This window comes from Pelmatolapia mariae, linkage group LG16_19 (assembly GCF_036321145.2).
Source record: "Pelmatolapia mariae isolate MD_Pm_ZW linkage group LG16_19, Pm_UMD_F_2, whole genome shotgun sequence".
Taxonomy (NCBI): domain Eukaryota; kingdom Metazoa; phylum Chordata; class Actinopteri; order Cichliformes; family Cichlidae; genus Pelmatolapia; species Pelmatolapia mariae.
In genome coordinates, this window is record NC_086241.1 from 48049649 (window position 1) to 48073648 (window position 24000).

Genomic DNA, 24000 nt, shown 5'->3' on the forward strand with positions numbered 1-24000 from the left:
GTCGCATGTGAAACGTCATCACGTAGCCGTGTCGAAGAAGGCCTCCAGAGGGCAGTAATCGTCACGGACTCGGTGTGCAGCCTGTTGAGAGTGGAGTTTCCCCTTGTGGGACAATAAAGAATTTGAATTGAATTGGTGGAAAATGTTGGTTAGTTTTAATAAACATTTTTTAAATATGTAGTTTAATATGTGATTTATCTGTTTAAGTTACAGTCTTTAAAAAAGAAGTACACAATCTTTCAATGCTAAGGTCTAATGAGGACGTATTAAAAGTCATCAGTAGGTCTTAAAATGAGGGGAATGCAGTGAAATGAACCGTACATGCCGAAATGCATAAGAAGTGTGGAAAACTGAGTACAGCCCACGAGTCATAACAAATGAAGAGGGTAAATTGTAGCTATGTGCTGCTAATCAAATGCACTCGACTGAGTGTGAGCACCTCTTTCCTTAAAAAGGCGTCATCTGCATGGAGGTATATGTTGATCTAAAACCCGTATATGCATGTTTTTAATTAAATGGTAAAATGTCTCAGGTTAAACAAATTATATGATTTCGAGGATTTATTGTGAATAAAACATTTGTTTTCAAAATTTGCTAATCATTGCATACTGTTTTTATTTGTATTTCACACAGTTTTCCAACTTTTGGGGATTTGGCTTGCAAATAAATAAAAATCCCAGGTTCAGCACATTATATATTTCCACAGTCCGATTACGGATTTCATTAATGTGCACCTCACTCAGTTGTTTTGTTGTTGTTTTAATTTTATTTTACACAGCACTCCACGTTTTCTGAAAAGGGTTGTAGTTTTTTGCTGAGCGGGTACCCTGGCTTCTTACCAAAGCACAGACACATGCACATTAGTTTAACTTGTGATCCTAAACTGATGAATGGATGGAGTGATAGTTTTCCCATAATGTCCCTCTCCACCCGAAAATACACCTGAGGTATTCTTTATTTGGTTTTTTATAATCCTCACGGTTCAAGACTGAATTCTGTTTCCTAATTTTGCTCTGTAACTGTCACCCTTGGTTATATTTTTACTGTGAATCACACCCCTTACTTTCTTGTATCTAAACAATATAAATCCAGTCTTCTATTAAAAGTCCTCTCTGTCATGCAGATAACTATGTGATGCTTCGTCTGCATCCAGCTCCTATCTGTGGAGTACAGCTATAAATAGGAGGCACTTGTGTCTGTTAGGGCAGTGTGGAGCAGAAGAATGCTCTCACATTCCTTTACCTATCATATACTGCACACATTTCTCTTTTAGATCAGAGTTATTCTTCCTTATATTTACTTAATTATTTTTTAATCATTACAAAGAAATGAGTGATATTTCCTCAGATACAGAACAATCCCAAAGGGAATATTCTTGTGCTACACCAACGATTATGCCAAATGTTTGTATCATTCATTCACAGATGCGAAAATATGACATCATGAGGTTCAGTGGACATAAAGGAAAATGCACCTTAAGCGGTGAGTGGCACTTATATGGAATTCCTCATTGCAAGCTGTGAAACCTCAGTGGCTGCTCATTAATGACTCTGTTCCTCACCATCACCCTATAAGGAGACAGCTGAGCCAATCATGATGGAGCGCTGACACAGAGAGCCAGATCAGATAGAGCCTTTCTGGCAATACCATCAGCTGTTCCACACACTGAGGAGGCTCAGTGCACATACCAGCAGAGTGGTTGTTTTCATCTCCTTAGCGAGACACCAGTCACGCTGTCTTGACTGGGTGGATCAGCAAAACCTGTGAGGGATGAGTTGAATTTGTTCCACATTAGGAAATACATCATTTCAAATATTATACAGACACTTTATCAAGACTTTGACATTATTTGAGACCTATTAAGAGATTGCACCGTAACTAAAATGCAGATGATGCTTTATGTTCCTTTCTTCCTTTCCTTTATTAACCTTGTTCTACAGTATAGTTATATAAAGAAAGACATCGGATATAGTTTTAGTAACAATATAGAAAAATGCTTAATTATCTTAAAAAGCTTTTTTAAAGACCTACATATAACAACCATCTACACCAGTTTTTGAACATTTTTTTCAGTGGTTCATATCAATAGTCATCTCTGGGTGCATCCGAAAAGCAAGAATAACTCAACTAACATGTCATGTTTAAACTGTGAGCGAGTAGGAGTGCACTGTAGAGAAGTCTCTTCCATGTATGTGAAACACACATTTCCAAGGGCATGAGGATTTTTGCTGGCAGCTCTTATTTGGACTCGTGTGAACCCTCAGCCCCGCCCCTTGTCCTTCGACCCATCGTGGGGCATATTTAAGGGGATCCTCTGACTGTGACCCTGCATCCCAGTGGAGCATCTGTGTTCCAGCTTGCTTAGGTGAGTACATTTCAAAGTGTGTCTCTCTGAATCACTGAAGAGGTATCTGCTTGTGCAACTGCCTTCTTTTTACCTTCAGGAAAGTTACTACCTGTTATTTTAAATGAAGGATTTTATTTTTTTTACTTTTATGAGAGAATAGATTAGGTTATTTCAGCATTTGCAGAAGTTATAATCGCTGACTGGATTTGTGGAGCACAGTGAAAGCTGATGTTATTTCTACCTGTTTTTTGCTTAAAATGGTTTGATTGCATGTGATGCTACAAACGACTGACAGTGGGAGTGATGTGTTTTCCTGTGATCGGTACACTTTGTAGTGTGCAAAGTCTCACAAAGTATACCGATACACTACAAAGTCACACTAGAGTAGTACTTGGAAAGTGCAACTCTGAGAGGATGTTGGTTAAATTTACCAGTGACTCAGTGGCTTAGGTTTAGAGGCAGCTGGGTCACAGAGGCAAGTAGTAAAACCCGAGTGTCACAGTGTACAGACAGATGGGTGCTGGCCTGGCACTTCTCTCTGACCTGAAATAGCAAGAGATCAATGTGTCACTTGTTTAACCCTGTTAACGGCAGTGGGGGTGCTGAGCTTAAAATAGCTCACAGGTCTCCCGGTTGTGGCCCTTTTTGGTGCTACCTCAGCAGCTCTTAGATACCCCAGGAACAATTGTGGCTGTGGAGATATGGTATCAGGGGTTTCTGACAAGGGTCGGACAAAAATAGCATCCATCCACATCGAATTAGCTCTGTAGCACCCACTGAATTGAGTTGTGTTAGTATTCACAAGTGATAATACCATAAGAACAGCTATCAGATAGTGCTGGCTGCTCTTCAAAGGACTGTTAAATCACAGCTAATACGTATCTATTAACCACTTGAGTGACCGACTCTATATCTAAAGGGTCTTATTTAATCAGCTGCTCCATCAATAAAGTCAGTAATTGTTCAACAATAACACATCTTTAGTTTATATGATGGATAATTTAGGCAGATGCTCCTAACAACCAGCCTAAACCTTTTCATCAAATTTTAGATCACCCCAGTAAAGCCTCATCATGTGTGACGACGATGAGACTACCGCCCTTGTGTGCGACAATGGCTCTGGCTTGGTCAAGGCTGGATTTGCTGGAGATGATGCTCCCCGTGCTGTCTTCCCTTCCATCGTTGGAAGGCCTCGCCACCAGGTATGCTCCAAGCAAAAAACGATCTTAGTGCAATGTTAAACATATGTTTAGGGTAACTGTTTTCATGTGTTTTATACTCCAGCTCATGTGTCTTTTTTCAGGGTGTGATGGTGGGTATGGGTCAGAAAGACAGCTATGTAGGTGATGAGGCCCAGAGCAAGAGGGGTATCCTGACACTGAAGTACCCCATTGAGCATGGCATCATCACCAACTGGGATGATATGGAGAAGGTTTGTGCAATTTCATGGCACCTACACCCCACTTTATCTTTACAGCCGTTATAAGAGCTTTCTCAGCTTTGCATTTGGTGCCTCGTTAGTAAGATCTGGTTGTTGCTTATTCAGTTATTTCAGATTTCTTCTCTTTCCTCGGTCAGATCTGGCACCACACCTTCTACAATGAGCTGCGTGTAGCTCCTGAGGAACACCCCACCCTGCTGACTGAGGCCCCCCTGAACCCCAAAGCCAACAGGGAGAAGATGACTCAGGTATTTAAAGCAACTAATCAATTGTTTTAGACCCCATTTATACGTAAGTTGTGTGTTTCTTCTCCTTCTGATTCTGCTTGCTTTCTCTTGTAGATTATGTTCGAGACCTTCAACGTTCCTGCCATGTATGTGGCCATCCAGGCTGTGCTGTCTCTGTATGCCTCTGGCCGTACTACCGGTCAGTAAACTTCAATAATTTTTTGACTTGAGTCTGAGATCAGTTATTCCAGAATGTAAAATACAGATCCAGTACTTAAGCAAGAGAAAACGTGTATCATTTACACTATTATTGTGTCTGTCATCTGTCTCCTTGTCAAGTGGAGGTGCTAATCCCCCTACAGCAGCATGTGTTCTCAGTGATGTCAGCAACATTGTATAGTGAATGATGTGTGACATAGCTGAACTGTTGCTCTTATTTGCTCGCTAAAGGTATTGTGCTGGACTCTGGCGATGGTGTAACACACAATGTTCCCATCTATGAGGGTTATGCTCTCCCACATGCCATCATGCGTCTGGATTTGGCCGGTCGGGATCTTACTGACTACCTGATGAAGATCCTGACTGAGCGTGGCTACTCCTTTGTCACAACTGGTAGGACTATGCCATCTTGATTAATTAGTTTGTGTATTAAAAATGTATGAATTGGATTTTCCTAAATAGCTAAACGTTCTGGTCCTTAGCTGAGCGTGAGATTGTGCGTGACATCAAGGAGAAGTTATGTTACGTGGCTCTTGACTTTGAAAATGAGATGGCCACTGCTGCCTCCTCTTCCTCCCTGGAAAAAAGCTACGAGCTGCCCGATGGTCAGGTCATCACCATTGGTAATGAGCGTTTCCGTTGCCCAGAGACCCTCTTCCAGCCTTCTTTCATTGGTGAGTTCAGTCTCGATGCTTGAATTATGCTGTATCTTTCTATGTTACAAAACACCTTTTTGATCTTTTTACTTATTTTCCACCAGGTATGGAGTCTGCTGGTATCCATGAGACTGCCTATAACAGCATTATGAAATGTGACATTGACATCCGTAAGGACCTGTATGCCAACAATGTGCTCTCTGGTGGCACCACCATGTACCCTGGTATTGCTGACCGTATGCAGAAGGAAATCACAGCCCTGGCACCAAGCACCATGAAGATCAAGGTGAGAGAACTGCAAACGTTTTAAGTAAATATACTCATGGATGAAGTCAATTAGCACATCATGAACTTATATTTCGTAAATTTTGTAATAAATTGAATTACTTAATTAGTTCAGTCTGTTACTGTTATTGACCTTGAGCAACTGTAACCCAGATAATTTCCTTAGGGATTAAAGTATTCTGACTCTGATTAAATGATGTTTAACATTTCCTTAGATCATTGCTCCACCTGAGAGGAAGTACTCCGTCTGGATTGGTGGTTCTATCTTGGCTTCCCTCTCCACCTTCCAGCAGATGTGGATCAGCAAGCAGGAGTACGATGAGGCCGGCCCTTCCATTGTTCACAGGAAATGCTTCTAAGCACACCTTCTTTCATCGTTGCTGTCTTATGTATATAAGTGTATGTTCTATTGTAATAAAGACAAGCCTTTGTGAGAGAACTTCCTATGATATTGTTGTGTGAAACAAATATGGATCATTTAAGAAATAGTCTAACTGAGAAAATTAACAGGGCGGCTTCAAAACTTGGTAATTTCTCTGGTATAAAAAGTTTTACAATTCCCAGTCCTTAAAGTCCTTAAAGACTCAGGTGGTGTCAGTAAACATGCTGGTTATTTAAAAGTCAGGTTATATTTAACTTTACTTATTACTAGACATCTTAGACACAGCATAAAAGAGGCACTGTCTGTGTACAGGCACGAAAAAGCGGAAATTTCCTTTTCAAATGGTTGAGTCATTTAAACTACATGGCCTACCGGTTGATCGAAGCGTCTGCTTGAGTGTTGCTCTGCCTTAACAGAAACTGCACCGCCCAGTGAGGCTGCTCTGGGTATTAAAACAAACAAAAAAGCAAGCACGTTATTCGAAAGGATTTCAGCCAATCACAGCGGAGAGAGCAAGGAGCGCCGCTGTTTGAATGCATTGCGGAAACAGTGGGCAACCGATGTGAGGAGCGAACCTTATTACAATGCAGTTAGCTAGCTAACGAGTTAAACTTATTTAATTTATCGAGTTTGTTGTTTTACAGGAGGTAGGCCGTTTTAGACCGCGTGTCACTTAGATACCGTTTCGGTTATTTCAGAGTAGGAGAAAGTCAATGTGTTAACCTAGCTGGCTAATGTTAGCTAGCTAACTGCATCGCAACGGATGCATGAAGTTAGCCTTTAGATAAGTGCTCCATAATGTAACTTTAGTCGAGTTGTCTATTCATTAGGACTAAGTAAGGTTATTCTCCATACAGCTGGTCAACGGTTGTGTTGCTACAGAGCTTTATGGACGCTTAATATTCACGCTGAGCATGAGTTATCGTCCGGAGGTCTTGGGAAATTAACAAAGTCGAAGAGGCTGCGGTCAGGCCTGAACTGTTAGAGCTGTGAGTGCAAGTTTGCTGTGGCAGAGATAAGTGATCAGTGCAACATTTCGAGGTACGTTTGCAAAAATGAGAGTCATGGAGAAAAATGTGATGCGTCTAGTGGCCGTGCAGCACCTCCGCTCAGGGTACGGGATTAAAACAAAGAACTGGAACAAAAACAAAGCGGCCAGCTGCAAGTCAGCAGCCAGCAAGTCGGTAAGTTTAAATAAAACGTTTTTACTAATCTTCAGCACCACTCACTTGTATTTTATTTGCAGCGATTCTGAAATGTAGGACTTCATCATAATCGTTGTGTTGGTGTAGTTAGACGACAAATCAGCAAGTTCACACTATTAACCTTGTGCATTGTGTTGGTTGGACTCTTGAATCAGATTAGCATATTATTGAAAGCTGACGAGACCCATTTGTTCGCAGACTGTTGTTACCCAAGCACTGAAGGTGCTTTGTTTGGGTGTTGCCGTCATTGTTCACACCATAGATTTTGTTAGAGTCTAAAGGCCAGTGTTTTCTTATATAGCTTCATATTTGTGTGGGTTTTAAAATATTTCTTTAATACGCACTTTGACATTGTGACGGCACAGATGATTAGATGTAAGTTGCTAAAGTGAATGTCAGTTAATGTGGAAATGACCACTGAAGCCCTCCCCTCTACTTATAAATGGGTTACAGGAGTCACAAGGTTTGTTGCAACACACTTTGACTTTTCAAATGAAGGCTGAACTTCTGCATTTGCACGAATAGTCCCTCTTGTGGATAGAGAATTAATAGAAGCAGTCCAACCTTTAGGTCAGAAGGAAGAAGGCAAGTACTAAAGTTCTGCTCTGCTGAAAAAGGCTGGACAGTTTTAAACCAACAAAGTGCCTGTGTGTCTCTCTTAAGCTTAGGAATGCTTGGCATCCAGTCAGTCAACTGGTCAAAAGTAATGGCAGTTTTGGCAGTGGTTTTGGTCTCTAAGGAAATCCACACTAACTGTATAACCACAGTGTTGCAATGGATGAATATGTGAGTGGCTTGATGCAGCCTATAGATTGTTAGTGTTATTACAGCAGTATAGCTACGTTTCTGTTCCTCCCCAACTTTCAAGCCTTGTTGTTAAAAGTTGTAAAACTGAGCAAACATAATGTTTTATTGTTTATTTTTTCCCCAGACAAAGGTTTTTGGTATGTCCCTGGAGAATTTGCCATATTACAATATGGAATGTGGGAGTGTTCCAAGGTAGGTAATAATGCATATTTTAGTCTATTCAAACTTGCAGCTGGCAAGTTGTTTCATGTCCCATCTTGTGCATTTTATACTAATGATATATATATATATTTTTTTTTTAACTGCCCTTAGTTTTCTGGTTGATGCGTGCATGAGGCTGCTAGCACAGATTGACACAGAGGGCCTGTTCAGAAAATCGGGCTCTGTTGTTCGTCTGAAAGCACTCAGGGTGAGTGATGGCTGAAGCTGACCTCGCTTTCACCGAGTGACCTTGACACTGGGGACTGTCTAACACAACAGAGCTGTGTTTTGTCTGTCCAGGCAAAATTGGATTTGGGTGAAGAGTGCCTATCTACTGCTCTTCCCTGCGATGTGGCGGGTCTGGTGAAGCAGTTTTTCCGTGAGTTACCGGAGCCCGTGCTTCCCACAGAGCTGCAGGAAGCCTTCCTCAAGGCTCAGCAGCTCCCAAATGAGGAGGAGAGGAACTCTGCCACCATGTTGCTGTCTTGTGTTTTGCCAGATAGGAACTTGTGTGTGCTGCGTTATTTTTTTGACTTTCTTTACAATGTATCTAAAAGGTAAGTTAACGTAAAATCACCTTTTTTCAAATTCTCTTTATGCTATTTATTACATAATACTTTTATATTTAAAGAATTGATATTTTACTGTTACTGCTTTATCACAGGAGTGCAGAGAATAAGATGGATAGCAGTAACTTGTCTGTAATCTTGGCACCCAACCTCCTTCACTCCAGTGATGGCACAGAGAAGATGAACGCCAACACTGAGAAACGCCTCAAACTGCAGGCCGCTGTAGTCCAGTGTTTCATAGAGAATGCTCACAGCTTTGGTATGACCTGAGGCGCTGATCTTAAAAGTATTTCTTCTGTATGTCAGGTTTCACTCTTCTGTTTTACCTCTAAATATTTGACTGTCTGTGCATTGAAGGTGTGTTACCAAAGTTTCTTCAAGACAAAGTTCCTGCCATGATGGGCTGTGAGGCAGGGGTTCTGTCGCCTGCTCATGATGAACTAGAAGAGCCGGAGCTGAACTCAGGAATGAAGAGGAAAAGCAGGCGCAGCTTGGGTGGTAAGGCTGTATCAGATTTACAGTAATTCTTTGCTTATTGGTACAATATGTGAATATTTGTAGTTTCAGTTCAACTGGAATATGTCAATTGTCCTTCATAACTTTTGCACTGTCCACTTCCTGCAGTGACAAAACAAATTTCCCACGTGTGGGACTAATAAAGCTTATCTTATCTTATCTTATCTTATCTTAAGACGTCAGACAAATACAAGTGAAAGTAAGCACTGCATTGCAGTGCATGTTATTCAATAATGTTATTTTTAAACTGCTGTAGTCAGTAAATGTCTATTTGGCTCATATTTCAGATGTGGTCAATGGTGCACTGAATAAGATAAAAACTAATAGAACACCCACAAATGTCCCCCACACAGACAGTCTTGGTATGTACCGTGGTCAGACGGGGTAATGTTGCCTGCCATGTAGCATGATAAAACTGTAATAATCCATCTGCTATACAAAAGAAACGACAAGCTAAAATTTCCTTAATAAAAAAAAATCTGGGAACATATTTGATTTTGTGCTTAAATCTTCTTTTGCACTTGGATTAAAGCAGTTTGCATCTGCCGTGATAATGAATGAATAATGCACAGGCTTGCTTGATTGGCTTTTCACTCTTCTGCCTGTTTTTTGCATCAATGATTTTTTTTTTTTAATTTGTTTTATTTATTTACAAGCTTCTGCCAATATTTCTGAGTCCTTTTGGCATGTTTTCAAATGGAAATGATCAAATCCTGCATGTGTGAAGACATTAATTCTTCTGTGATTTTTGCCAGTCTTTTCTTCTGCAACTCCTGTGATTTCAACACCAGCCTCCAAGCGAAAACTTCCTCTGGAGTCTGGCAGCTCTTTTGGCTTTTCAAACAAGAAACGTAGATCTGTCAAAAAGAACCTTGGGATAGAATTGCTTCCTAATATTTTGTTCAACGGGCCCTCCACACCTGGATCAGGTAGTAAAGAATGTTTAATTACTGGGCATAAACTGCTATGGTATCTCTTGATCTTAATACAGCTTTAATTTTCCTCCTTAAATATTGTAGCCTGCAGTACTTCGGGGGTGCTGGATTCTTCCCAAAATGTCCTGTCGTCAGCAGGGAGGTCTAGAAGGCAACCGACCACATCTGCAAGGAAGAAGAGCCGACGACTCAGCAGCAGACACCTTATCAACAGGTACAAATGTGATCATTCATTTCTCACTTTTGTTGCTTTTTGTATTTAAAATCATGTAAAGTAGAGGCGGGCAGTTCATTTTCTAAGTGGCAACATGAGAAACTGGGACTGTTGTGAAGGGCAGCACCAATAAGCTGAACTATGTATTCATTTTCTCTTTGATTATCGGTGTAGCCCTCCACAACAGTCCCAATTTCAAATGTTGCCATTTGGGAAAATGAATTTCCCACCACTCATCCAAAGGAAGATACACTTGTAAAGCCTTAGCCTTTAATTTAAAGGCTATCCCCAGCTTATCTTGCTAATAATTGTTTTATTTATTTATCCTTTTCAGAGTTGAGTCTGGAAAGGCTGGTTGCTTTTCTCCTAAAATAAGCAAAAAAGAAGCTCCGCACAAGTCCCTGCGCTTGCGTTTTAGCCTCGGGGGGAAGAGCAGCAAAGACGCTGTAAGTGTGTTGGCCTGATGGAAATCAACCACTTCTCTGGTTTTCCCATAAACACTGAAAGATTAATCAAGTGCATTCATGCATAATCTGCAATTAATACATTTGCACATGAGGAGTAATGTTGGCATGTATTTGTGCACAGTAGCACTTTTTTATTGTTGTTTTTAATGTTCTAAGTTTACTTAAAGTGACTAACTCTAAAACAAGTAATCCATGCAGGACTTCAAAGGTAATCGTAATTGTAATATGATGTAATATTACTGACTAAATTGTGATATTTGCATGGTACCAAACAATAGAATGGTATTTGTTATGCTTAGATTTCAGTGATTTTACTACACTAAGCACTCAGATGGAAGAATGTTAACATATATATATTTATATAAAATATATTGTAACCAGTGTTTGAGTACATTATGTAGGCTGTTTAAGGGCTCTATACTAATGCTTTATAGTCATTTGTGTATTCTTGATTTAATAAAAACTTAAAAAAAAATCAAATGGATTGTTTCTTCTGAGTGATTTTTATCATCCTCTGAAGAACTAACCACAAAAGTCATGATATTAACATCTTAATGATACTTTTTGGTTTTTGGTTTTTTCTGTGGGATCCTTTTTAACAAAATACTACTCTGACATTTCACCCTCTTTCATTTCTCATTTCATGCTGCTCATAAAGGCTTCTGAGTCCATTGGTTTGCGACTTGCCAAACAGGAGAGCGCCACCAGTTTCCGTTTCACCAAAGAGACAGAGTTCATTCTACCAGTTCAGCCTGGAAAAACTGAATCCAAGAGTAAGTACCAGACAGCTGAACTTTATGCTTAAAATAAAATATTAAATCTTCTTGTCTTGTCATGTAATGCATATCAAAAATGTACCTTTCCAGGCTCCAAGTTCATTAGTAAGTCTGAAGACAACTTGCTGACACCCAGATGTGACTTAAATGCCCACCGAAGCTTGTGGTGTGCAGAGACGCCCGTAGGAGCCCAGGCCTTGAGTGGCAGGTCTTTCACGGATACTCCCATGAACCTGTGCCTTAAAAGCAGCTACATGTCTGAGCCCGCCATCGTCGTGTCCAAGCCCCCAGCAGTAAGCAGCCTTCCCATGAAGTTGTGTTGTGCTTCCAGTGCAGAGAGCCTCGAGAGCGAGAGCTCAATCCCTGAAGCCCAGAGACAAACCGGTCCCACCCTGCTGAAAATCAAGAAGGCCTTCTCAGAGTCTGGAAGTGATCTCCAGGCTGTCATACAGGAGTCCTGCAAAGCCTCAGGAGCAAGTATTTCAAAATCATCCAACATGATCACAGCCCCTCCTCCAGAGACTTTAACAGCCAAATCTCTGTCTGTGCCAAGTGAAGCCCCCAGCTTCTGTATGCAGCAGAGCCTTCTGGCTAATGAACAGAACATTACTTTTGGCCAGATTGAAATTGCTGCTTTGTCTCCTTTGCATATTGATAGTGTAGTTCTTGAGGCTGATGAATCCCACAGCCCAGTCATCCAGGATGAGAAAGGTTCTCTCTGTGCTGCTCCTGCTGGTGGGAATAACAGCTTCACAGTAGGAGCAGGAGAAAGGGAGATGGAAGAGATGAACTGCAGCAAGTTGATTGATGCTCTGGATATCCAAAGTCCTGCTCACTTCAGACTAGGTGTCTCTTCTGGACGGCAGTCAACTCCATACAAACCAGGTCTTGAACTCCGAAATGAGTTTGTTACACCACCTAAAACTGACGCTGTAGTCAGTGTGTTACATGACGAGAGGGAACTTTCTCCAGAGATTGGTACCAAAGTCCAAAAACAACCAACCTTTTCACCACACAGTCAGGAGGCTGAAAGGCGTCGTGTGGCAGACCACATTCAGCACTTCAACAAGCTCACCATTTATTCTCCCACAGGCTCCAAGAGCAGTCAGATCAAGTCACCGCTCAAATTCCACCGCACCCCTGTGCGTCAGACTGTTCGCAGGATTAACTCTCTGATGGGAGAGAGCAGGAAACCTGTTAGAAATGCAGGTACCATTGCCAACCAGCGTGGACAAGTAGCAAAGGCTGTGAGTCTAGAGAGTGGCCTTTCTCCATACCCAAAACTTCAACCTCACCACGGAGAACACGAGGTGCCATCCAGCCACACATGCCCTTTAAAGAAGCCCCCTCCAGTGCCTCCAAAAAAGTCAAGCACCAAGTCCTGTGCGCTGGGTGACGTGACCAACAAGGTCCAATCAAAAACCCAAGTGGACTGCTCAACCAATGAGCCATCAGGAGCTCAGAAGCCTCTGCAGCAGCTAGCCGGGAAGGACATGAACTATTACAGAGGTTCACCCAGAAACCCTCTCAACCAAGGAAGGCTGCTGTCTGCTACGAAGCCTGTCGATTTATAGTGAATATCCATTTGGCCTCTTCTCTCCTTTAACTATGCAGGTGTCTGCTGAGAGTGATGTTAAACGTCCTAACCTATTCATGTTTTCAGGGTCTTAAATTATTGTCAGCTGTCTAGATGCTGTTTGTGTTATTTTAGAGCCGTATTGGGAGATGTTTGTATGCCTTACATTTGTTTTACTTCAGTAAAACCAATTTAGAAGTTAAGATGTCAACACATATCAGCCTATAAGATTACATGTTGGTGTTTAGTTAGTAGTGTGCAGGCTAAATTGTGTAAAATGTGATTGGTATGACTGGGATGTTTTGATTGAGTCGTTTTATTTATGCCCTTTTATTGTTAGGTAGATGTTTGGGGGGGGGGGGGGGGGGGGGGGGGGGACTTGACTGAAGTGAAAGCTTGTTCCTTCTTTTTATTACATATTATTTTCTTATTGTCATGTCTTGAACAGGGGGAAGAAAACATGCACCTTTGTTGGATTTTGTGGGGAGGAAAAAAAGCAAACAGTGTTCATGAAATCACGTCTATTGCAGGCCATTGTTTTTCAAGTCTTCAGCTATTTTTCTTTTCTTTTTTTTTTGTGCTAACTGCATCAGACGAATAAAGTCAAACAACATGATTTGTTTTGTGGTTGAATAATTTTTGGATAACGTGGGGACTCCATGCAACCACCAGGGGGAGTGCTACAGCTACTTCAGACAGCTGCAAAGTGTAATACGGCTGCACTGGGATGTTAGTGCAGGCCTCCAGAATTTGTCAGCTGGAAGTTTAGAGTGTTTACACTAACTTGTTGAAGATCTATCCAGATTTAAAATATATTACTTGAGAAATATATGACGTTATTTACAACATATATTTAAACATAGTTGAGTTTATATGAAGATTTAAAAAACCTGTTACTATTTTTGTTTTATTTTTTGTCCAATCAGCAATCTGACTCAAACTGAGAACTAAAGCCCCAGATACTATTAAAAATGTAACATTATGTACTTGACTAACCCGGCATGAAGAAAGCAAATTGACATTGTATCCCCCCTGCAGATTCGGAAGCCTTTCCCGATCGGGTGAGGGTTGAAATCATTCCTGGAGATTTATTCCTCAGCCCATTTGGAAGCTTGCCATCCTTCATGTGTGTGAGGTATGACTGGACCTGGGGCAGAATGCCACGCTTTAATCTCATGTTACGCTGACGGGAGCGCACGGTCTTTTGGGGGGTTGTTGACTCATGACGTCATGACCCCTAAATACGCCAGATTGGGCAATGTAATAAGCGGATGGGTTTATGCTGGGGGAAGGTGGTGCGGCTACTTATCACCTTCCTAAAAGTTCCCTTTCACAGGGCTGGAATGGTTAAGAAAAACTTTTGGGTTGCCAGGTTTTTGACAATAAATGAATAAAAATCCGTCAACTGGGTCATTTTAGAGTCACGTCGGTAATTTATAAAACCGTTAACCTTTTTTTTTAAAAATTTAAATAAAAAGGCAAACATTTATGCCTCCAATAATGCCAAACATGAAGGATACAACATCATCTATGAGACTAACCCTAAACTTCATCTTGAAGATGACTGATTTTTTAAAAACAAACAAACAAATAGTTTACAATTGAGCTAATAAAATATGGACTAAGCTGAGATCACGTGACTCGTTTGGGTGCTAAATGAACAGTTATTAGTGAAATGATTAAACATATGCTCTGGTTTACTCTATAGGCTACACCACTGCGCTTTTTCTACGTATTTACGAAGCAATGCAATAAAAAAAATGCCATTAATGATTTTTGTTTTTCTCAGGTCTGTGATACATGAAGAGTTACCCTTATTTCAGGCTGGACGTCTATCACCCTGCTGAATGGATGGAAATGGAGTTCGACTAACTGGTGTATCGTTGGTGTCTGTAGGTGTTGATTCACAGGTGCTGCATTTTGGCTCATCTTTTAAAGTTTGTCTGTAATTGCATTTGTTTGCTTTAGAAGCTCGAACTCCGCTTTTCATTTATAGTAGCACATTTACATATAATGCACCGTATTATGGTCATGTCTTCTTGAAACATTTAAAAAAAACAAACTAACAAAAATCTCACTTTTACTTTTTTCCCAGTACGCACTCAGCTCCCTCCCTGCCTGCCTTCTTTCACTGTTTCTCGGTTGTCTGTTTTCTTCAAGTGGGCTAAGGGAAGTGTTGAGGGGGCGGATAGTCTTGATTTTCTCTACATCGTGCTTAGCCAATAACTGCTGTGCACATCTCAGCTGGCAGACATTTAAAAGGGAGACAGTCCGGCGCTGTAGCAATTTGTATTAAACCCCCTGGCCCCTGTCTATGGAGCGCTTAGTCTCCCACCCATCCACAGTCCCACCAGCGCACAGTCGACACCAGTAGGTACCTATCATCTCGGAAGGTGCCGCAGAGAAGCTCGAGGACCAGATCATCGCACTTGTAACAGCAGTCTTGTATAGCAGGTATTTCTATTTGTTTTTTTTTAACATCATGATATATAACCTATAGAAATGGTGAAACTGCATGCTTTTCTTGCTGCGCGAGTGTGGAGCCACTAACGGTTTACAGGACATGTGACATGGTTTATTACTGTTTTTAGATAAATTCGGCAGGAATATTTTGGATAGTTATGTTCCCATAATTATATTATTCTGTCATTTATTTGGACTGAGGTGACTCAAATGAATGACTGCTTTTAAACGTCAGCCTCCTTTTCATGTTGTTTCAACAAAGAAGAAAGGGGGGGAAAAGTTCCCTCGGTGCGTTTTTACGCAGCGTAAAAGCTATGACAGCTGTGCGTAACCCATGCAGAGCCGAAAACGGTGTGAGTGACGAATTATTTTCTTTTTTTCTACAAGGATGGCCAACTCCACGCGTATCTTCTACAGTATGGTTTTCATCATTGGGCTGCTCTCCTCTCCGGTGGATTCAAAAAGAAACAGAGGTTCACAAGGCGCCATTCCTCATCCTGACAAAAGCAACCCAAACGAATCGGAGCAGCAACCGCAGACTCCGCAGGCGGGCTCGGGCTCTCGCCAGAGGCCGGGCTCATCCTCACCGGCCGACGAAGTGCTGGAGTCCAGCCAGGAAGCTCTACATGTGACGGAGCGCCAGTATTTGAAACGGGACTGGTGCAAAACACAACCTCTCAAACAGACCATCCACGAGGAGGGCTGCGTCAGCCGCACCATCATCAACCGCTTCTGTTACGGACAGTGCAACTCCTTCTACATCCCCAGGCACATCCGGAGGGAGGAGGGCGCCTTCCAGTCCTGTTCGTTTTGTAAACCGAAGCGTTTTACCACCATGACTTTCACATTGAACTGTCCGGACCAGCAGCCGCCCACCAAGAAGAAGCGCATCCAGCGCGTCAAACAGTGTCGCTGCATATCCATAGACCTGGACTAAAACACAGCGATGATGATGTGTGTGTTTCATGTCTTCTCCTTTTTATTCTCCTTCTTCTTCTTAGTGGACTTGATAGCTGTCTCACAGCCAAGAAATTGTGCTTGTCTCCATCTGGAGATAAGCACCGCACACGCTGATACTTTTCTCCTGTACAGCACGTGAGTCAATATGGACATGCAACTTAAAACAAAATAAAAAAACGTCAAAAGCAACTTGTTACACATCACCAGACTAAAAAAAAGAAGATCACTGCACGGAAACTCTGACTTGGAATGGGCATGCTTTACGCACGGCTTCCTCGCCCCCACAGGACTGCAGAACACCGGTTTTATTTAACTGCTCCAAAACAGTCGTTGTGACTGTTAAACGTCTCCGTCCATCCTGCATTTTACGCATATGTGTTTGCTAAACTGGATGTTTCCACTGTGTGGAATTTGATAAGCGAACGACTTTATTTGTAAAAGGAGAAAAAATGATTTTATTTCGATATTTCAAGAATCGTTCAAGGTTAACCTAATTGATTTCTGTGAATTTCGAAGTCCATTAGTGAAGTTTTCTTTCTATTTTTTTTTGGAATTTGTGAGCTTACTCAAATATAGAAACTATGGCTTCTGAAGTTAGTTTAAATGGAAGTGTACAGTGGTGGCTTATACATTACCGAAGTGACATAGTTGTAAAATGTTAAGCCGTTTTTGATGTAACCCATTTGTTTATTCATTTGATTAAATTATCCACGAAAACTAAATAAATGGATGCTGGAATACTGCGAAAATTATTTGCTGTGTTGAAAAAAAACAAACAAAAAAAAAATTAAATCACTCCGTTCACCGTTTCATGCTCCCCTCCTGCACTGAGCCAGGATCTTACCGAGTACTCGCATTCAGACCCTGGAATATATTTTAAAGTCCGTTTTGGAAAAAAAAAGCTGCAAGTCAGCTATTCCAGCTATCTGCTGAAATGATGGGATTCAATTTCACCGCATCTGGTTACAAAGCTCGCAAATCTGTCAGGTTCTTAAGGGAATTCTCAAGTGTAAATGAAAAGATGTTCTACTAAATCAACATATTTATAAATAAGTGGGTGATGGGGGAAAGATTTTAGAATTAGAGGCTTTGTTCTTTAGCCAGTCTACAATAAATACGACTGATGTATTCAGTCACAGTTTGCATTACTTTGGTTCACATAGATGTCAGTTACAGTTGAGGGAGGTCCCAACATTTCATTAAAAAAGGGAAAAAAATCATTTGGAAATTTTCTGATTCTTATTTGATCAACATAAAAAGTATTTTTTTTAAAAAATGAATATGTAATAACAGTTTTAAATCTCATTCAAATCATTAAAATACCAACCTCATTCAATTTTACATCCATTAAACCAATGTTATGAGAATTTCCTCCCAATTATTTTATTTCAGGAGATTTCCAGGAACAGCATTTTTTAAATGTTCCACAATGAGGCACAACTTCTGACTCACAGTTTATTGAACAGTCTGGCTGAATTATGAATCATCGAATGACTCAGGTTCCTTACATAAATATCACATTTTCACAGCGCGGGCCTAAATCAAGGCGTTGACAGCAGAAAACTGAAAGAAGCTGCATTAACATATCTTTCAAAGTCCACGTCTTCGTCCAAAATAAGCCCCACTTATTCAGCATCCCACAGTTTATTTCTTGAAATTTAAAACAATTCCATAAAATTACAAAGCATTCACATGAGAGCTACTGAAGGTCACATGAACCAACATACATACAGTAGAGGCTACAGCAATTCCTTGGTCAGCATCTGCTCGTTTTCTTTATTTTTTATGTTTCTGGTTTTGTTTTTCCAACCCCTCTGGAGTAAAATATAGCAGTTTTAAAGTTTCGACTTATATAGATTTGTATACAAAATAAATGGCACAAGTGAAAGACTGGAGGGTAAAAACAAGTAATCGATCGAAGGGGCAGTTTATGGATAGTGTGACGATGGAAATCTGAGGTATAACATCTCGCATGGCTCCAGGTGATCATCTTAAATGTTCTCAGTACCCAAAATACAGTCATCATTACTCCAAAATATAAACATTACACTTTCTGTCTTTATTCTGTGCAAAGCACTCGACTTCCATGAGCACGCTGGAAATCTTTACAACATACATAAAAAAAATACCCATGAATCGACTGACCTATCAAGCAACTTCTTAGTCAATTCAGTTACCAATCAAAATATACAAAACAAAGCTGTTTTTGTTTCTTTTTGGGAGGAGGGGAGCATAAAATAATTATTTTGTTACATAAATACAATTTTCTTTAATGATACAGGAGCATAGCTACATCTTACATTAGTGGAAAATAAAGCATGATTTTATTACACTTTTTTATTTGTTCAAAAATAAAATAAGATTTAATCATGAAGAAATATAATTTATACATTTTCTAACGGGAAACCTTACTCTTGCATAGGAAAAAAGGAGGCGCAAAACAGTGAAAGACAGCTGCAAAAACAACGCACGCGGTCAGCATGGGTGGGTAAAACGACGTGCAGCAACATACAGCTAAAGCAAGCAGCTTAAAACTGTGTTGGGACACAACGTCATGTACAGCATTCACTGAAGGATTAATACGTTCTCTTTAAAACTGCAGGTGAGCGCCAAAACCTGTTGTGTCATCCAAAACGATTATTATTATTTTTTCTAAGTACAATTTTGTGTGAGCCGAGGCTCCGGGCCAGATTTGTTGCCAGCTTCTGCTCTCCTCTGGCCATCACCCAGGAGAGGTCAGTCTGGTGCAGTGCAACACGCAATACAGCAAAACCTCCACATTCTTACACATATGCCCCCCTCCCATTTAAACACGCACTCAACTTATAGACAATTTCTACACAACGTGTCTTCCTCCGCACTTAAAGCCCAGCATAGATAATCTATCATATTTCCCAAAGCTGTACAGTCCCTGCCAGTTCTACTACATGACATATTTACAAGACTTTTAATGAGCCGTGGTGAATGAAAAGCTACCCGCTACAGCGAAAGACACAGGAAAGTTCTTTCTCCCTGCTCCGAGTGAGAGATCTGTTTTGTCAACAGTGATTTTTTTCTTTCCCCTCCCAGCAGACACTTCCAGTAAAGCCATATCTGTTTGTAGGTTGACAACAACGTCTAAGAAACGCAGTCTGCGCTGGGGCATTGTTTTAGAACATACGCCATCTGATACAGTTTGGAAAAGAAACTGTTTCTCGTGCTTCTGAAGAGGTCCAGAAGGACGCTTGTGGATGTGTCAGCTGGCTCTGCTGTGCATCCCGCTGAACCATGGAGACCTTTCACAAGCTGGGCACTCAGGGGTCACGCCATGCTGCATGAATGAGGTCAACCCTTTGGCCTTTATGACTCCCCTCGCTGCGGCTGCGGCGGCCAATCGTCTTCGCTGACTGGGGTTGTGCCAAAAAAGCCTCGAAGCGAAGGCAGTGGAGAACAGGGGAAGGGGAGGGGGTGTCCAGTGCTGTTAGTGGGGCACAGATACGGCAGTGGGAGTAGTAAAAGTCTGACCATGTTTTATTGTGAGTCCGTACGGTGTACAGAGGGTAGGGTCCAGTGTTGCTGAGGCAGGTGGTAACTGCAGGATGGATGGGCCCCTGCAGCCTTCCTGGCGCACCACTGCCGGTCCGTGCTTCTTCTGCTCTGCCACTTATCATTTGCTCAGCTGGAGGACACGCTGGCTTCCTTCTGTCGCAGCCTCTCTTTCTGTTGGCAAGAACCACAAAAAGATTCAGCGTATCGATTTCAGCTGCGACACAAGAAAGAGCGGCTTTTGGGAAATTCCATTTGGTTTCTGAATACAGATCAGCTCTTACCAGACTGTTGGCATTGATCTTCTTGGTTTCGACTCTCTTCTCTGCTGTGATCTTCTTGATGTTTTCTTGAGCTTCCTTCAACCTATGGAAAGAAAAAAGAAAGCGACCAGCAAGGCTCAACATTATCAGACAGTCTAAAAGAAGTACACAATGAAACTTCTGCAAATCAATTAGGAACCAAGTGTAACCAGATCAAGTACAAAGCCTCTCATCCTTGCACTCGTGTGAACTTGTTTATAAGAGCAAGACATTTAAATATCTTCCTGGGGCACCCTGTGTCACAGAGCCATGCAGTGCCCCCCCCAGCCACACAAACACAAACACACACTCTCTCTGATCCTCTCTGGAGTTTGCGGTCAGTGAAAGCCCTTTAAGTGGGAATGAGCAGAGAATGACAGCAGCTTGATGAGATAATGAGGCAACCTTTAAAAAAAACACTTGGCTTTTTATGAGATCACAAACAGTATTTAAAATAAAGTTAAGTGTACATAAGCACAATCAGCTGCGAGCAACAAGCGGCACGATTACCTAGTAAACAATTTAAAAAAAAAAAAAAAAAAAAAGGCCACAGGGAAACCATGTGATACTTAATAATGTGGCATAAAAATGACTACACAGTCTCTCTGGACAGCGAGAGCTCACCGCTTCCTTCGAGCTTAGCATCGCTACGGTGTTTATCAGTTCTCTAATAACACGCAGCCTTTAAACCGCCACAGGCCACTGTCCGCTTGCCGGTCCTTTTTCTGGAACCCCCCCAGCCCACTACCAATTACGCCTCAGGTCAGAGGAAACATAAATTCAGGCCCCAGTCGCAGGACCAATGCCTCAGCTACTCACCATTCACCTCCTCTTTGATGGCCTCCCTCCTTGCTTTAATTACAACCCGGCATCTGCACATCACCCTTGTACAATTAGTGCTAATTTGACATGATGTCCAGAGGTGTTAAGCACCAATCCGAAGGTGACAGAAACAAAGAAGTCTAATCTGAAATGATTATGTTTTGAGTTTGGAGTCTTGCAAAGTTTTACATTCCCTTCCTGACATTAGTTTTTTTTAGAATGATTATTTCTAGCATACTCACAAAAAACAGGGAAAATTCAATCTTTTTTTTTTTTTTTTTTTTTTTTAAAGATTGTTTGATTATTCAGTAACCCTGATAACACCCTTCCTGACTCCTTTCTCCTGATTTCTTCTGAGACTTAACCCAAGTAGTGGTACCAGCTCACCTCTCCTTGGAGATGTTCTTGCTTTGCCGTATCCAAGTGTTCTTGAAATCGTTGCAGAATTCATACCAAAGCATAAAGATGTAACTCGGAGCTACTTCTTTCTCCCCGGACTTTGGCTTAACACCAAAGTAGTTCACCACGTCCTGGAAACTGTAGGGAGGGGTGGAAACACAGCAAAGCCTCAAACACTGTTGTCTTATCACACATAAACACATATAAATAATCTCAGATTCTGACTGAAAGTATGTTTTTGTGAACTAATCTGAATTTTAAACAACATTAGAAAGTACAAGGCAGTTACGGTATGTATACCCGTGAAACCAGAGAGAGCGAGAGAGGAAAAGAGTTTAAAATAGTAAAATGTAGAGAGAAAATGATGGATTTAGAGTCAGCAGGAGAGGTGAGAAACAGCTGGAAGGAGAGTGTCCACCCTGCTGGGCCACAGGGGAGAGCCAGTAGCGGCGGCTCCATTATCACATTGACCTCCACAGCCTGCATGGGAAGACTGCCAGAAGAGATGAAGACAGCCAAGAACAGGCTCCTATTCCTCCAAACACACCATCCTTCTGTCTCTCTCACAAACACGTACGTTTTCACATATTAGTGAGGACTTTAAATTCACATATGCTTTTCCTAGCCTCCTACCTTAACCACCAGAAACTCTAACCATAACTTAAATGTAACTTCAGCTGTAAAACCATATTTTGAGCCTCAAAAATGCCTTCAAATTTGTGAGCTCAGCATTTGGTCCCGACAAGTGACTGTTGGTCCCTACAAGTATAGTGGTCCTATAAACACATTTAAACAAGTATACACACACACACACACACACGCTACTATGGAACTCACAACCACAAAAACATGTTCACTGGCAGACAAATCAAAGACGGGAATTCACACATAAAAACACAAAGACAAATCAGAGGAATAAATGTAGTCTGGATTTTTTGGGGTGTTTCTACTCACTGAGCTACAACACTGTTTAAGGCCAGCTCCTCAGCTTAATTCAATTGTAACCAAATCTGAAGTCTTCGCAAGGCTCTCAGCGGCACACACGAGGCATGAAAAGCAGCCTGCTGCTTCAGATTCCCCCTTCTCTAACCCAAACATGAAAGACATTTTCTGGCCTATGCCTGTCAAAAAAAAGGGGGGTTGATAAAAGGGGGCCATGATTCAAGGGATGCTCTCCTGTCCCACTGACGCCCAAATACGCTCTGACCTCCAGATGCTAGGTGGCTTTTGTGCGACGCTAATCTGAGACAAGTTCTCTTGGAGTCAAATGGTGCACAATATGGTGACCAGACGGCCAGCTACAACTTTGGAAAAAAAAAGAAAAGTTTTTGCATGAGCCTGCTTCCCATTTCCAAGTGATGCGTCATTTTTGCTGGGATGCACAAAACAGGAGAGCGCTGTAGATCATCCTGTAATCTAAAGAAGAAGAAGCTAGAAGAAGAAAATGTTCCAAGATGTTTAGATTGACCAAAACAGACGTGCTGTCACAGGCAGCTTTGTTGTCTGCTCTGGCATGACGAACTGGGTCTCTTCTCCACCGGCTCGTCTCTTGACCCTGGGTCATCATGTCAAAAGCGTGCACTTAATCAGAGCAACAAGCTTTTCTTTTTAGCCTCATGAGCAAGCAGAAACAAGCCGATACACAAAGCTTCACTCAAAACAGATGCAAACACACTCGCACATACCTAGAAAACATAAACAAAATCAAGCGGACCTTTGTTCATTTTGCGATCGCAGGCTGATTTCACTTTTGCACATATGACGACATGTCAGTAATCCACGCTATGATGCCATTGCCGTGAGAGGGTTTTACTGCAGCGCCCACAGCTCAGCATTCCTCACTGACAGCTATAAAAAAAAGACCCATTACAAAACCATGAACAGACGTGAGAATCAGCAAAGTATTTGGACAGGCAACTCCACATTCCTCTGTTTTGGCAGCAAAAAGATTACAGACGTGAACCCCCGTGTTGTTGGCTGATTCAGCAGAGGCACAAAGCGGAGGCCATTTTTTCATATGTAATGACGGAGTAGAGTAATATACCAACTAACAGCAGCAAAACCATAACTGCACAATGACTATAGAGTTGGCACTTGGGCCAAATGAAATTGAGCATGATGGGGAAGAAGGAGGCTTAATGAGACGGAACTGAGGACAGAACCAGAAAACCTCAGTGGAGCCCAAACACGAAGCAGACAAATTAGGAGTGCATGTTGAGGAAAAGGCTTCAGCGCTCAACATGGACAGATGAAAAAAACAAAACAAAACATTTTTGCTCAATTTGTTTTAAGTTACTTCATTAAAAACTCACAAGCTATTGTATCTTTTTGTGTGTGCCATTTTAACTGTTAAGCTGACTCAAATGTTACAACTTTTTGCTGTGCTCCAATCACATTTCAGGTGTCTAGGCTGTCTAGCATACATGATTGTATACTCTATAAGTGGTTTTATTGGGTCTTCATTAAGTCTGTTGACTTTTTTTAAATGTATAAAAGGCATACTAGGGAGCAAATGCAGTATATAGGGCAAAAACAGTTTCTGTATATTTCCAATGAGCTTGAAAGTCGGTATTTATTCAACTCACAGCCTCTGTCAGGAAGCTTCCTTGTCATTTCTTTAAGCAGTCTTCAGGCTTCTTGAAGGACATTCAAAGTGCTTCTTTGGATATCGTCTACCTTTTCTTTCATTCTCTATCAAAATGATCC

General features: G+C 41.4%; 4 protein-coding genes across 4 annotated transcripts in view; 3 read left to right on the forward strand and 1 right to left on the reverse strand.

The window, feature by feature from the left end:
- Window positions 1-2275: 2275 nt before the first annotated feature.
- Window positions 2276-5595, forward strand: LOC134645518 (actin, alpha cardiac muscle). Its single transcript, XM_063498981.1, has 9 exons — window positions 2276-2365; window positions 3399-3549; window positions 3651-3779; window positions 3926-4036; window positions 4130-4214; window positions 4466-4627; window positions 4717-4908; window positions 4995-5176; window positions 5391-5595. The coding sequence occupies exons 2-9, from the start codon at window positions 3421-3423 to the stop codon at window positions 5532-5534; spliced, it is 1134 nt and encodes a 377-aa protein (XP_063355051.1). The 5' UTR covers window positions 2276-2365; window positions 3399-3420; the 3' UTR covers window positions 5535-5595.
- Window positions 5596-6418: 823 nt separating this feature from the next.
- Window positions 6419-13144, forward strand: arhgap11a (Rho GTPase activating protein 11A). Its single transcript, XM_063500262.1, has 11 exons — window positions 6419-6741; window positions 7694-7761; window positions 7882-7978; window positions 8071-8327; window positions 8435-8598; window positions 8697-8837; window positions 9611-9784; window positions 9875-10004; window positions 10339-10450; window positions 11130-11244; window positions 11338-13144. Exons 1-11 carry the CDS (start codon window positions 6613-6615, stop codon window positions 12819-12821), a joined length of 2871 nt encoding a protein of 956 aa, XP_063356332.1. The 5' UTR covers window positions 6419-6612; the 3' UTR covers window positions 12822-13144.
- A 1992-nt stretch (window positions 13145-15136) lies between these two features.
- On the forward strand, window positions 15137-16684 carry grem1b (gremlin 1b). The gene is made up of 2 exons (XM_063499218.1): window positions 15137-15277; window positions 15674-16684. Exon 2 carries the CDS (start codon window positions 15675-15677, stop codon window positions 16221-16223), a length of 549 nt encoding a protein of 182 aa, XP_063355288.1. The 5' UTR covers window positions 15137-15277; window position 15674; the 3' UTR covers window positions 16224-16684.
- A 969-nt stretch (window positions 16685-17653) lies between these two features.
- LOC134646379 (formin-1-like) overlaps window positions 17654-24000 on the reverse strand; it is a 50897-nt gene continuing 44550 nt past the window's right edge. Inside the window, exons 17-19 of the mRNA XM_063500261.1 lie at window positions 21283-21432; window positions 20056-20137; window positions 17654-19945 (exon numbers count right to left, since the gene is read on the reverse strand). Of these exons, the coding sequence (XP_063356331.1) occupies window positions 19901-19945; window positions 20056-20137; window positions 21283-21432 (277 nt within the window). The 3' untranslated portion in view covers window positions 17654-19900. The remainder of the gene's footprint in view (window positions 19946-20055; window positions 20138-21282; window positions 21433-24000) is intronic.